We start from the raw sequence: 13,849 nt of genomic DNA, 5'->3' as shown, positions 1-13,849 counted from the left end.
CTAAAAGGCCCAGACGCACTCTGCACATGATTCCCTGTTCGTATCGTTTTCACATTTCGAATAAAGCACAACCGAGCTATTGAGCCCTACCCTGTCCTCGCGCGCTTAATGGTCTTTTCGATTGCAGCAATCATAGCCTCTGTATTTTTGCCGTCGAAGGGGATCAAATGCCTTGATCCGTGGTCGTAAAATTCCGCCTTCGAGGGTTCACACAGACCATACAATTGCATACTGAGGTCGTAAATCTCATCCTGCTTACCTACGATATGGGTCGTAGGAATATTGACCAGATACTCCCCTGGCGTCGGCTGAATAGTCTCCTTTCCAGATGACTCGTACGGCGCCGCACCGCAGATAAAGACAGCGGCTTTGAACAGCGGAACGTCATGTGTTTTGGCATGGTTAATGATCATCGAACCTGCGAGAGCAGCGCCTTGTGAGAACCCCATTACAGCGTCGAATGGACCCTTCTTCTTAATGATATCCATGGTGTACTCGATCGCACGAGCGAGGTCTTCGCCGGGTGCGATATCGCGTGGGTAGTGTTTGTAAAATGGTGGATCCAAGATGCCCTTCAGCTCTGGACCCAGTTAAGGCGATGTTATGGAGGCAGAGGGGGAATTCGTACCTGGCTCAGGTTCGGAGTCTAATCGGCCATCGATATATGTGAAGCGATGCCCTTTAGCTTCCAGAGCCTGGCTAATGCCACCTGTTTGTGGTTAGTACTGACAATTTGTGGGACGAAATGTCATGGTCATCTCGGCTTCCTCTCCAGGGCCACTAGATGTTGAATTAATTACCGGATTGGATCTCAAAAATCTGCTTGCCAATTAGTATGTTCATGTGGCCGATAGACGAAAAGTAGTCATTGTTCCACATACTTCCCCGCTCGTGCCGGAGCCATGTAAACAGAGGAATCGCATCTTGATTATGTGAAGGTATAGATATGGTTATTAATCTTGAGCAGCGTCGGACACGCTCTGCAATCGAGCTTTAGATGTAGTTTAGATTGGACTAAAACTATGGAATGTTGGATGGTTAAATATGTTCTGACTCTTGCTGGTGGAAGGCCTATGCTGAGATTGCTGACAGTGCAGATTACCCAAATCTAAAACAGAGCACGGGATTTAATTCCCTAGTCGCTTACCTTGCATTTGAACACTAGCTTCTCTTCTTCTCGCTCACCCACTACAACAATCTACGTGAGAAAAGTGGATTCTCCAAACATGGAGTATATTCATCCTTTTCGGTTCTGTCTTATTTGAGACACGTCTTAAATCAATCGGGAACCCATGATGGATGAATTGCATGCCCCCTTGCGTCGTTTACTAAGTGGAGAAATTAAATTTAGATCGAGAGTTAATCTAGGAACCTCGGTCGCTGAGCAAGGGGGACCATGGCAGTCAACAACGCACATGTTTCACGACATCTCTACTCTCCAGCAGAAAAAAAGAACCGGCTAGGACGATATACCGGGAAGGCGTCAACTAACTGCATGGCTTTCCTTTGACTATTATACAGCATATTATGTTCAACATGTCTCTCTATCAAAACATCGCTCTCAATGGCTCTTTTGCCTTGCATGGCTTGCGCCATCCATTGGATATGTACTCAAGTCTTGGTCCTACGCTGAGCGAAGCTACCTTCGGCCTGTTGGGGTACTCCTTCGAGCCGAGCAGAGATATTGGAGATCTCTCTGGAAAGGTTCTTTTTGTGACAGGAGGTAAATTTGACTGAGTTTCGAGCCCGTACAGATCTTCTTTCCAGCCCAAGCATACTAACGTATACCGGAATTTTTTCTAGGGAATGCCGGTCTTGGAAAAGAAACCGTCCTTCAGCTTGCGCAACATAACCCATCTCGCATATACCTAGCCGCTCGAGACGCTACTAAAGCTCGCGAGGCCATCAGCTCGATTCAAGACATCATTTCAGCCTCCGTCGACATTAGACATATTCAACTTGACCTATCTTCTTTCCAGTCCACACGCGATGCTGCAGAGAAGTTTTGCTCGGAGTGTGATCGCTTGGATATCTTGATCCTCAACGCCGGCACCATGGCGAATCCGCCAGAGCTTACAAAGGAAGGCTTCGAAATCCAATTCGGGACAAACCATATTGGCCATTTCCTGCTTACCAAACTGCTCCTCCCCACGCTGAAGAAAACTGTCGGAAGCCCCGCATCCGATGTAAGAATAGTGACGTTGAGCTCTGTGGGAAGCCATGCTGCTCCATCCTTGGATGTCATGACCTCAACGTCTGCTCTCTTAGACTCTCACACGCTAGTTCGCTATAGCGCGTCTAAAGCTGCTAACATCCTTTTCGCATCAGAGCTTGCTCGGCGGTACCCCGAGATTCTCTCGGTTTCTGTTCACCCAGGTGTAGTGTCCAGTGAACTATACCGCCATACCGGCGCGATGAATGCCATCTCAAAGTTTGGGGTTGGTTTACTTTCTACCGTGTTTCGTAGTATACGCACAGGGGCGATGAATCAGCTCTGGGCGGCCGGGACGAAGAGAGAGCAACTGGTCAATGGCGCTTACTATGTTCCTATCGGGGTGCGCGGCTCGAGCAGATTCACCGACGATGCAGACATGGCACGAAAGCTTTGGGAATGGACGGAGAATCAGATCGCTGAGAAATCGTGATCCTGTCCTCTTCCTCGTGCTGCCTTGCAGTATGATATATATAATCTGGTTGATATATAAGTCTAATCTTAATCGCTCTTTACTTGAACTATTGCGGGACCTGCGCAAGTTTGACTGACCGGGAGTCAGTAAACTTGATACAGTTTTTTTGTTGGCCTCATGGTTAGCTAATCGGTGTTATTCTAGTACTTTTTCTTTTCTCTTTTTTTCTCTCTGTTTCTTACAAAAACAATCAGCCTTCAAAGGTTCAGGTTACGAGTTAGTTACTCTAACCGCATTAGTAAAGTATGGAAAGCGATTAGCCGGCTGGGCTACCTAGTAGCAAGACAGCTAAAGCGGTATGAGACGAGTGTATCCGAACTGACAGGATAGCTCTGTTGCTAAAACCACAAATGATGGCAGAGAGCTGGTCTTTCCCGAGTTCTTCGCCTCCATGCACAAGGCATTGACATTCATGATTACGGATCCCTGATCGTTAGGGTTTAGCCGAGCAGCTGCCAAACCTCGAGAGCCAATTCGAGCCCACAATAATCAATATCTGGACCACCAGCAAACCGACTAGAGAGAAAGCATTCAGGTAGAAGGGAAGCACGTATGAAGGTGAAACAATGCAGCGTAAAGAGGAAACATCCTACCGTGTAGAAGAAATACTAGTAGATAGACAGTAGCAGTGAGTAGAAAGGTCGAGGAACCGCCACAGTGACCCCCCACACAAACCAACTTTGACCTCATCACCAGCCACACTACGTTCTCACTCGATCACGGTGACTCGCACCTTTTACTGACCAACTATCTTCATCTTCTTGGTACGTGGACTCCTTTCCCTTGATTTACTCTCTTCAGCAACCCTCAATCCGTCCCCCAACTGGTGTGTATTGTTACTCTCCCATTTACTGTTCTTCAAATCCCCGGAGCATCAGCCACCGCTTTCTTGGCAGCCACAGATTCTGCCACAAAGCCTTACCGAGTCCGAGTTTCCACAGATCCAGATTATTGACGTCCATTCATCCCACTAGGTTCAAGGAACATCTTCTCAACACACAATCATCATCATGGATCAGGCAAAGTTGGCTCGCATGCAGGCTAGCGTGCGGATTGGTACGTGTTCTTCTGATATTTTTCTTCTCTCCATTTCCCCCCAATCTATTCTGGAAATAAGTGGTCCTGGGATTTAGTGGCATTGGCAGTGAGAGGAACTGGTCGCTTAAGCCGGAGGATATGCGACACCCGACACGGACGAGTCTGCAAATCGCCAAAGCTCCAGAGACCAGACGCCAGTCGCGACATGAAATCCTGGGAAGCTTCGGAAATTGGAATTACTTTGAATTTTTTTGGATAATGTGACGTGATATGTTAGCTAACCTATATCTTCATGTTGAACAGGGTACGTATAAATTCTCTTTTCTCTTCGCACAGTCTCCCTCGGGTACCGCATTCGACCACGAAAATGGGAAATTAACCCACACATACCCCCAATGCATTATCTCGCCCTCCTCTTCTCATACCAGATCTACTCCCAATTCTTACAAACCCGACCATGAATCCACCCGACTGACGAATTCCCTTAAAAACAGAGGCAAGGGCACTCCCCGCCGCAAGGTCAAGAAGGTCCACAAGTCCTCCGGCGCCGACGACAAGAAGCTCCAGGCTACCCTGAAGAAGATGAACGTCCAGCCCATCCAGGCCATCGAGGAGGTCAACATGTTCAAGGAAGACGGAAACGTCATCCACTTCGGTGCTCCCAAGGGTATATATAACCAACCCACCTACCCACATACATAACCCGCGCTTATAAATCCACCCGGCACCCGCCGGTTGGAGACGTCGCAATCTACCCCCAAGAAACAAACCAAGAGAAGAACAAATTGCTTACTGATTTACTCTCTATAAAGTCCACGCCTCTGTCCCCTCCAACACCTTCGCTCTCTACGGTAACGGCGAAGAGAAGGAACTCACCGAGCTCGTCCCCGGTATCCTGAACCAGCTTGGCCCCGACAGCCTCGCCTCCCTCCGCAAGCTCGCCGAGAGCTACCAGAACATGCAGAAGAACCAGGCCGGTGCCGAGGGCAAGAAGGATGATGATGAGGATGATATCCCTGATCTGGTTGAGGGCGAGAACTTCGAGAGCAATGTCGAGTAAATTCATTAACCATATCATATCATATCATGGGTTTTAATTGATTGATATAAAAATGTGAACAAAGACATTAAAAAAGGGCTGTCTTAATCTTTTTTTCCCTTCTCTTTCCCTTCTCTTTCTTTTTTTTTTTGCACTAATTTTCACACTTTTCTCTGTGATATGTTCATGTTATTCTTGGGGGCTGTACTATCCCGGTTCCCTTTGTTTCTTTGGAACTGGATTCTAGGGCTGCGATTAATGGGTCGTTGTGTTATTGGGTTTGATAATTGCGAATGGTGCAATTCGTGAAGGTGATGGATCTTGTCTGCAGGTGCTACACCAAGCTCTGCTTCAAAAGGGTAATCGTAGAGTTACTTTCCTTAAAACTGGTAGGTAGTAAAGAGCATGTCGCAAAGCCAAGATCGACATTTATATAAGTGCCTAAACACTATAATCCTACGAAAAGCCGTAGACAGGTACCATGCGACCAGTTTATTAATTCCTTTCGCCTTCCATGCATAATCAAGAACGATTCCGACCAGTAAATGCCATAAATCATAGAGTATACGAAAACTGCCAACCCGAATAACGTCAGCTCGCGCCAACAGTCGTCGGCGGGGTACTATCGTACATGCAAGGGTATTGGTATTGTTAGGCCACTCATAGTAAACAAGGACCGTCTAGTGGAGACGTTTGCTTACAGGCGGGAAAGACTCCGGGCCCGAAGCTGGGCTTGCATTGACTGACGCTGCAAAGCTTCGCATCGCCGGTGCTAAGTTTAGGTGTAGTTGGTAAGAAGTGGTAGAGGAATGGGAGCAAGAATTGAGAGTGATCATGATTCCTCCCGCAATCCACAAATATCAGTTCCGAGAACCATATCGATCATATACCAGAAACGCCAGTAGGTGTTCGACTTATCATAGTCGAATGTTCCATCCTCCTTGAGCTGCGGCCCGTCTCCCACAATGTCACCAGTGAACCAACTGAGGATTGGAATGGATCGCAACACGCGTTCGGTGACGGTCGGTTGGGGCGGGAGAGCCTCATTGATCGGGCGTAATTTTGCCCGACGCACCGTCGGAATATGCGTCATGAACTCAGACTCAGGTTTCGGCTCTTGGGGTATATTCCGTTGTTGAAGGGAAGCGGTAGATGGTACATCCACACCAGTGGCAGTCGTCGAGCTTGCAGTCGGCGTCGATCCTAGTGATTGGCCTTCTTCTGTATCCGGGACACTAGAAAGGTTATTCACAGTGAATGACCGCGGTAATGTTGAGCGTTCATTCGTCTGGAGGAAGTTGGTAGAGCGCGAAGTGGTCAAAGTGCGCGTGGCTTTCGATTTTTGCTGCTCGGCAGCCGATGAATCCGCAAGGATTGGTACATCCTCCGCGGGCCCTTGGCCATGATACAGTTCACAGAAAACAAAGTGTCCATCGATCTCCTGGGGAGAGTAGAAGCAAGCGCGGTCCGCGGCGATCGTCGAGTCGAACGTGACCTTGATCCAGTGGAAACCGCCCGCATAACGTTTCGATTTGCGGTTCGCATCCGCAGACAAATTCGAATGGATTACCACATCACCGCCGCTTAGAAGCTGTGAATACCCACTCGTAGAGTTCGGATCGCTGCGCGGGTAATCTTCACAGATCACGCCTCTGGACACCCGCTCGTACTTGTCGATTACCTTCCACTCAGAGTCTTTACTCTTGTAGCCGTACAGTATGCATTCTGTGGCGACCTTGTCCGTTTGCTTGCGTGCGTTGTCGAGATTTGAGGAAGATGTCGATTTCGGTAAGGTATTGCTGCGAGTCTTCTCCTCTTCTTGCTGCATAGCAAAAAGCCGTCCGAATTCCGCAACGTTCGGGTTTTCCTTCTTCGCAGGTGTTCCCGTACGGGTACGCGATCGAGCATGGTCGTAGCGAGCGTTTCTCCTCTTTCCAAAAGGGCCACTCTCTTCAGGTGGTCGTCGAGGGTTCCGAGATTCACTGCATAGTTTGATTAGACATGTCAGTCAACAGCACTGATGAGCGGTAAATAGAAGGGGCAAAATGTAATGCTATACGTACTCTTTGTAGACATAGCCCCAGGGCAGCAGATTGCCCTTGTCATCTTTTGCGCGCTCCTCTGGGGGAACGAAATGATACTCCATAGTATAAAGGGGGTATGGCTTTTATTAATTTAAGTAAGAATTGAGCTGAGACAATACAGCTGAGGTGATGAGAACTGTATTGAATGATCTAGGATGAAAAATGAAGCTTGCTGTCAAAACCTCGCTGAGGAAGTAGCCGATCTTCCCAAAAGTTTTGGACCTGCGGTAAACACTTCTGTTAGCCCGGGGACGGTCACGTGGGCCCCATCTGGCATTCCAGAGGGCACCTTTTTTGCCCTTTTACACCCTGACATTTCGAACGGCCATTTACAAATCTTATCTTTAATTAATTTTTATTTATTTTGTAGTTTTGGCTTTCCTTTGATAGCGCAACCAAGTAACCCAGGCGGTATGATACGAATTGGATATCCATTTTCCGAAAAGCCTCAAGTCCAAAGCACCATTTATTCTGAAAACCCCCCACCCCGTTTTCTGCCCTTCACAAAGTACCCCCAGCATTTGAAGCTCTAGCCCTGTCGTAAGAATGTTATATATCCAACGTCCTTTTCTAGTCCGCACACTTCTCCAAAGTCTCCCACTTCCGATCTTCGTCTTTCTACATGATCAACGAATTCCTTCAACGGACACGACAGCCCAGGCCCAGATTTGCAGTATGGCAGTGGCACAATCTTATCGTTTATATTAACCCGAAGAAAGGCCTCTTCACCACTGGGGTCCTTCGCCGATGAAGTCGGACAAGTCAATCTCTCAAAAACGATCCTTCCGCCCATTGGCATGACGGACGAGGTACGCCAGACGCGGTCTTCCACCCTATGTGTGGTCGGCAGGAATGGATCATACTTCGGATCTTTCAATATATCCATTGCTGTGACCAAGGGAGCGATATCCCCATCATGAACGCTAAACTAGGATGTCAGTATTTTCTCAATCACTTGATTCATAAAAGTTACGATGCCACCCACAAACTGAAGAACATAGTACCAGCTTCCGGCCCAGACCGTAAAAGTCCAGTCGTAGCATTGAGCCAGAGCCAACCCATAGCACCAGCATACGGGTTGCCTGGACCAGCACGGTAGTAGTGAATCAAATCACGGGCATACTCAAAATTCTCCCAATCATCATGAGTAAATATATCGCACCAAGGACTTGACCCGCGAGATAGGGTCTCGAATCCGCACATTTCCTGCATACCGTAGACCTCTAGATTGGTTAAATATCCAAGTGCCGAGTTGTTCTCATCATTGATTAGTCGCTCTGCAATAGCTGGAATGTACACATCTTGAAACAGAGCAAGCATATTGACACCATTGTCATGGCCTTTCGCAGGATCTTCGATGTATTTTGGGCATGTATCGCCCGGAGTCAGTGTATCGGCACCTCGCTCGAGGGTCTCGGGGATGATCTCCAACGCAGCCTTTTCAGTCTTTTCCCAATCCAGGCCGAAGAATCCAGACGCGAAATGCTGGGCTGTTTCTATCACGCGGTTACACTCGCTTGCCCATAATCTTGTCGTCCCATGGAGTGGTAATAAGTGTCCGTATCGCGTTAAGAAGCGGACGCCCGTTGAGAAAGCCTGCAGTGTGCCAGCATACGGACTAGTCTTGGTTAGCTGGTCGAAATCTTTCTGTGGTTCATCGGTAAAATATGTCCAATTGTTCAAGAATGATAGTGAGCCATTAAGAACTACATTTGCTTCCTTTATTCGATTTAGAAGTGCGAGGTGACCTTGGAATAGACGTTAGGAACAGTAGGCTCTATAATGTCATACATGGTGGTAGACATACGACTCCCAGCAGATTTGGTCGGATATCGTTCCCCATGACGAGAGATCTGTTAGCAATTAGTATTAATTTCCAAATTAACTCAAGTGATAATTCGGATTCGAATCAACGACTATAAGGTATGCAAGCCAACCGTACCATATGTACTTGATCAATGACGCAACCCTTTGGGGGTTCAAGGCCCGGCGTTTCAAGCTCGTCAATCTTCTCTATCCATGGTCCATTGCCACCCAGGTGGTAGAGGATGTTCCAATCGTTGGCTTGATATCCGACCTGGCCTGATCGGAGTGGGTTGTACCAGGCGTTCCAGCTTGCGCAATGAGGCGACCTAATCTCGGGAGCAGATGGGTTGTTATTATAATAGGAAATACTAACAATCGCAGTCAAAAGGGAAAGAATTAATGCCCATGGTGATGTCACATTCAGCATCTTGGTATAATGGGGGTGACATGCGATAGATTACCAAGGCGATAGAAGGTGGTTGTTAGCAAGTGGTTTGCAGGGATTAAATCAACTTGGTTGCCGAGACATTTTATTGCAGCCCGCTATACGCAGTGAAACAATCAAGTGACACCCCCTCCACTCAGGGCACTTCAGTCCATGATAAATTTTCTCGATTATTAGAGAATAGTCGATTTTGAAAGCATGGCGCACTATCGCGGATTTCATTCTTATAAGGTCTCGTGGGTTGTCGTTTCAATACTGATCTATTGACAACTGGACAATATATACACAAAACATGAGTATATCCTTAGCTGAAAACATCTGATCGCTGTCTATCTTAGTTCCACAGCAGTAGCTCTATATACTATACATTTACGTGCTATAAATAAATCGAGGACTTTTATCTCCCAGTTCCTCAATCTCCTCGTCGGTCATCCCAGCAACCTTCTCGTCCTCGAAGCCTTGGACTCTGCGCATGTTCTTCTGATGGTAGTAGAACCACATTAGTCCATATACTATTCCTGCAAATCCCACAAGACCTAACGTCACAGCATTTCCTCGGACATACCGAGGCGCTTCGTTATTTTTGTACAAGAACGGTGACATGACACCGCTGATGTTGCCAAACGTGAGCTGTAAGCCGGTAGCGAAGGTACGTTTCCCATAGCGAGGAAGCGTAGTAGGAAGCCATGCGAGTGGCAACCCAACCGCCACATACAGCCCCAGGGCGATGAGCAATGCGCCGAAGTAATGCACCCCCGAGGATGTATCAGAAATCAAAATTCCGTAGCCGACGACGGAGACTGCGGAGAAAATGCAGATGAACAGACCGCGGCGCTGAGTTCGGTCGCTGACCCAAGCGGTCACCAAATAGGCCAAGGCCCCAAGCGCATAGCATGGAATTGTTAGTGCCTGCACTTCAGGCGTCGACCATGAGCCCATGCCCTTGATGATGGTGGGAAGGAAAGTACTATAGCCATAAAGCATGGTATCGATACCAAACTGAGCGATGGAAAACGCCCAGATCCTCCAGTCAAGTGCGCCTTCTTTGACGTCCGCCCAGTGGAACTTCTGCGCAGATGCCGTTTGACCTACGTAGCGCATCCGCCGGCGGAGCACGAGGGCCTTTTCTTCTTCGTTCAGGTAATAAGCTGTGTCAGGCTCATCGGCTAGAACGAACCACGCCACCACTCCTAGGAGTACGGTTGGGATACCTTCCAGTATCAAGATCCATCGCCAGCCTCGAAGTCCGCTGATACCATCCATGAACCCGATTGCATACGCTAGAAGCCCGCCAAACGCTCCAGCTGCTGCCGCACTGCTAAAAAGATACCCTGTCCGGAGAGCAAGTTCACGCTTGCTATAGAATAAGGTGAGATATGTTATAAGTCCGGGAAATAATCCGGCTTCCACAACACCTGTGTTCATCAGTATTTTGGTATTACTGTAGAACCGAGACTGTTACTAACCTAGGAGAAGACGGCAAGCGATCAGCCCTCCATAGTTCTGGGTGATTCCTGTTAGGGTTGCTATGATACCCCAAATAACCGAGATCGATGCAATGTAGCGTGACGGCCGAAGTTTCTTGAGGACCAGGTTCGATGGTACTTCAAATAGCTATATTGAACGGTCAGGAACCTTGCAGTGCCCACAGATTTCAGGGTCATCCATACACAGTAGGTTACAAATAAGATAGATACAGCGACCTGGTACTGGTTACCAACCAGGCCCAGGTCATCTTCCAGGCCATACAGTCGAGCGTTGCCAATGTTCACTGTAATAAATACGTGTCAGCAGGCCAACATTCGGGCAGGATTAAGCAGTAGATAGACGCAATATCCTTATGGATATAAGACGGGGAACTAACCTCTATCCAGAAAGCTGAATAAATAGAGAAGCACAACCATGGGTAAGATATGTATATCGATTTTCCAGAGCAAATGCTTTTCACTCTCCCCTTCAAGAAAAGAGGACCCGGTGTCGGTATCCTGGGGTACCATCATGGTGTTGCCCTGTCGGGGTGATTCAACGTCCGGTTTCGGCTCACTTCGGTACTCCATGGTTGCCGCTCAAAATTTCAACAGATGTACTTAATTTTGGTCTCTGTTCCTCTGAATAGCGACGATCTTCAAGAGAAGCGACTCGTAGAAAGAGAGTAAGGTCTCTGATCAGGCCCCAGTGTCTGAACACACAATCACACCGACAGTCCTTGCATTGCGCAGAAGATTGGATCACTGAGGCAAAAGTATCCGAAAGAAGGGAACCCCGCGCCCCGGTTGCTTCAAACCTGAGCGTGATAGTGAGCAGAATGCCAAGACCACCGATCTTGCAGTTGCTCTAAAGATCCCTGAGGATTAAAGTGAGGCAACAGACTAGGGTCCTGGAGAAGATCATTCAGGAACAGAGGATCTTTGAAGAAAGCAATGGATGAATCATTTTATTTGCTTGATAATGGCAAATTAGCTCATGTTTAGACTAGTGGACCATGTTTTTTTCGCACCCCACTATTGGTCCCGGTGTGGGATGATGGTTAAAGTTTTACGCTCCGGCTATTGAAATTTTTCTCATTCAATACAATTCTCATTCTGCAGCCATTCAAGTTACGGCAACAAATTAGTAATTCCGGGTATTTTGCCTCTCACATTGTCATTTTTTACATCAATACCTCAATGGTTCAAGCAAGGATACATCTTGGTATGACACAGAACATGGTCGAGGCTGAAACTTAAAGAACCCGGAAAAGACCCTGAAAGATAAGCAGTGTGATTTGCCGCTGTCCCGCAGAGCAAAATGCCGCTTTCGACTTTAATGCATGAACCATAAATTGCATATCCAGTTTGGTGGTACACTTCTCTCTTACATGTCATGTCAAGCAAGGGGTGATAGTGCTTACGTGTAATGGCAGCAGGACAGTCCAACTCAAATTTCCATCATTGGGAATGTTCTTGTGTCAACCATCATCTAATGCTAACTCAATACTTATAGATATAGAATTAGCTCGCCACGTGAAGTTATATTGGCGGGTAATGAAGATCGTGGTAAAGTAGACCACTCTTTATGCTTGTTAAATGCTTTTCTTTTCTTTTCTTTTCTTCATTTTTCTTGTTTTGAACAACCTCTTCCAGGAATATGAGATATAATCATAGAACAGTTCATGCCTGGTAACGTCATTGCCGAGTATATCCCAGTTTCCGAGGTAAACAGAGCTCACGTGGTTTACCCCCCTTTGACCCTGTAACTACTAGCTCCAAGTATAATAACATTGCGATGATCACGATCGGACTACTTGGCCATTTACGAGCATAACTCCGACTAGTATTCAGAACCATCCAAAATGCCTGAAAGGTATGGCGATTACCAGTCCGTCATCTATGGCCGTGGGGCCATAGAAAGTGTTCAGCCGAATGTCACTACGGACCCTCGTCTTCTCGAGGAACAGGCGCGCAAGGCACTAGGTGTCCGATCTTTCAATTATGTTGCTGGGGGAGCCGGTGAAAAGGCTACCATGGACAGCAATCGGCTGGCGTTTCGTCAATGGAAAATGTAAGCCTGCGATCGGACGTACATTGTACGGTAGTTGACATAATGTATATAGTATTCCACGAATGCTGAGACAGGTTTGTTGAGTGCGAGAATCTCTTCTTTCCGTTCGCTGACTAATAAGATTGTATAGGTGGATAATCAGGACCTTTCGGTAGAGCTCTTTGGTCAAAAGTACCCGAACCCGGTCTTGATGGCACCCGTCGGTGTCCAGAGCTTGTTCCATGAGGATAAAGAGACGGGTCTAGCCGAATCATGTGCAGAAGTCGGAGTCCCGTATACCCTTAGTACAGCCAGCACTAGTTCCATTGAAGAGGTGGCCGAGACAAATGGGGACGGAAAACGATGGTTTCAACTCTACTGGCCCCAAGATGATGACGTCACGCTCTCACTACTGAAGCGTGCTAAAGACAATGGCTTTTCTGTTCTCGTAGTCACTTTGGATACTTGGTCCCTTGCCTGGCGACCGGCCGATTTGGACAATGCTTATGTCCCATTTATCAAGGGCGTTGGCAACCAAATCGGCTTCTCTGACCCGGTGTTTCGTGCAAAGTTCGAGAAGGAATCCGGCTCTAAACTAGAAGAAGATATTGTCGGAGCATCTCGGGCTTGGATCTCTGACGTGTTCCCTGGCCGACCTCATACGTGGGAGCATATCGCTTTTCTACGGAAGAACTGGGATGGACCAATCGTTCTCAAAGGGATCCAGCATGTAGAGGATGCAGAGCTTGCTCTCCAAGCTGGATGTGACGGTATCGTTGTTTCTAACCATGGAGGTACGTATATAATAACAACCTGTTAATATTGTTCCTTTTGATTATTGACGCTCTACAGGTCGACAAGTGGATGGTGCCATCGGTTCTTTGGATGTGCTTCCTGAGATTGTTGAAGCCGTCGGTGACAAGATGACGGTCCTATTTGATTCCGGGGTCAGGACTGGTGCAGACGTCGTGAAAGCTCTCTGTTTAGGGGCCAAGGCAGTGTTTGTAGGCAGACCTGTAATATATGGTCTTGCAATCAACGGAAGAGAGGGAGCCAAATCTGTCATGAAAGGACTGCTGGCAGATCTGTGGCAGACTATGAGTTTGTCCGGCATTTGCACCGTCGCCGAATGTACTCGAGATAGAGTTAGGAAAGTCCAGTACCCAGGAGATATGAAGGCTATGATGTGACAAGACCGAATGATTCTTATTGGGTTGTATAGTGGTCTGTC

General features: G+C 47.5%; 7 protein-coding genes across 7 annotated transcripts; 3 read left to right on the top strand and 4 right to left on the bottom strand.

The window, feature by feature from the left end:
• Window positions 1–86: 86 nt before the first annotated feature.
• On the bottom strand, window positions 87–923 carry AO090120000171 (uncharacterized protein; the record flags this gene model as incomplete). Its single annotated transcript, XM_001823867.3, has 4 exons — window positions 87–580; window positions 629–709; window positions 801–819; window positions 882–923. The coding sequence occupies 4 exons, from the start codon at window positions 921–923 to the stop codon at window positions 87–89; spliced, it is 636 nt and encodes a 211-aa protein (XP_001823919.1).
• Window positions 924–1,536: 613 nt separating this feature from the next.
• On the top strand, window positions 1,537–2,645 carry AO090120000170 (putative short-chain dehydrogenase/reductase family protein; the record flags this gene model as incomplete). The annotated part of the gene is made up of 2 exons (XM_001823866.3): window positions 1,537–1,723; window positions 1,804–2,645. The coding sequence occupies 2 exons, from the start codon at window positions 1,537–1,539 to the stop codon at window positions 2,643–2,645; spliced, it is 1,029 nt and encodes a 342-aa protein (XP_001823918.3).
• A 1,372-nt stretch (window positions 2,646–4,017) lies between these two features.
• AO090120000169 (nascent polypeptide-associated complex subunit family protein) lies at window positions 4,018–4,785 on the top strand (the record flags this gene model as incomplete). Its single annotated transcript, XM_023237630.1, has 3 exons — window positions 4,018–4,029; window positions 4,062–4,392; window positions 4,538–4,785. 3 exons carry the CDS (start codon window positions 4,018–4,020, stop codon window positions 4,783–4,785), a joined length of 591 nt encoding a protein of 196 aa, XP_023092441.1.
• An 811-nt stretch (window positions 4,786–5,596) lies between these two features.
• On the bottom strand, window positions 5,597–6,910 carry AO090120000168 (uncharacterized protein; the record flags this gene model as incomplete). The annotated part of the gene is made up of 2 exons (XM_001823864.3): window positions 5,597–6,746; window positions 6,828–6,910. 2 exons carry the CDS (start codon window positions 6,908–6,910, stop codon window positions 5,597–5,599), a joined length of 1,233 nt encoding a protein of 410 aa, XP_001823916.1.
• Window positions 6,911–7,377: 467 nt separating this feature from the next.
• AO090120000167 (histidine phosphatase family protein) lies at window positions 7,378–9,081 on the bottom strand (the record flags this gene model as incomplete). The annotated part of the gene is made up of 4 exons (XM_001823863.3): window positions 7,378–7,771; window positions 7,834–8,596; window positions 8,656–8,701; window positions 8,791–9,081. The coding sequence occupies 4 exons, from the start codon at window positions 9,079–9,081 to the stop codon at window positions 7,378–7,380; spliced, it is 1,494 nt and encodes a 497-aa protein (XP_001823915.1).
• Window positions 9,082–9,468: 387 nt separating this feature from the next.
• AO090120000166 (putative MFS transporter) lies at window positions 9,469–11,156 on the bottom strand (the record flags this gene model as incomplete). The annotated part of the gene is made up of 4 exons (XM_001823862.3): window positions 9,469–10,514; window positions 10,566–10,713; window positions 10,770–10,870; window positions 10,964–11,156. The coding sequence occupies 4 exons, from the start codon at window positions 11,154–11,156 to the stop codon at window positions 9,469–9,471; spliced, it is 1,488 nt and encodes a 495-aa protein (XP_001823914.1).
• A 1,274-nt stretch (window positions 11,157–12,430) lies between these two features.
• On the top strand, window positions 12,431–13,808 carry AO090120000165 (lactate 2-monooxygenase; the record flags this gene model as incomplete). Its single annotated transcript, XM_001823861.3, has 4 exons — window positions 12,431–12,639; window positions 12,692–12,713; window positions 12,770–13,412; window positions 13,471–13,808. 4 exons carry the CDS (start codon window positions 12,431–12,433, stop codon window positions 13,806–13,808), a joined length of 1,212 nt encoding a protein of 403 aa, XP_001823913.1.
• Window positions 13,809–13,849: the final 41 nt, after the last annotated feature.

This window comes from Aspergillus oryzae, chromosome 5, assembly GCF_000184455.2.
Source record: "Aspergillus oryzae RIB40 DNA, chromosome 5".
Lineage (NCBI taxonomy): Eukaryota > Fungi > Ascomycota > Eurotiomycetes > Eurotiales > Aspergillaceae > Aspergillus > Aspergillus oryzae.
This window is presented reverse-complemented; position numbering and strand designations above follow the sequence as displayed.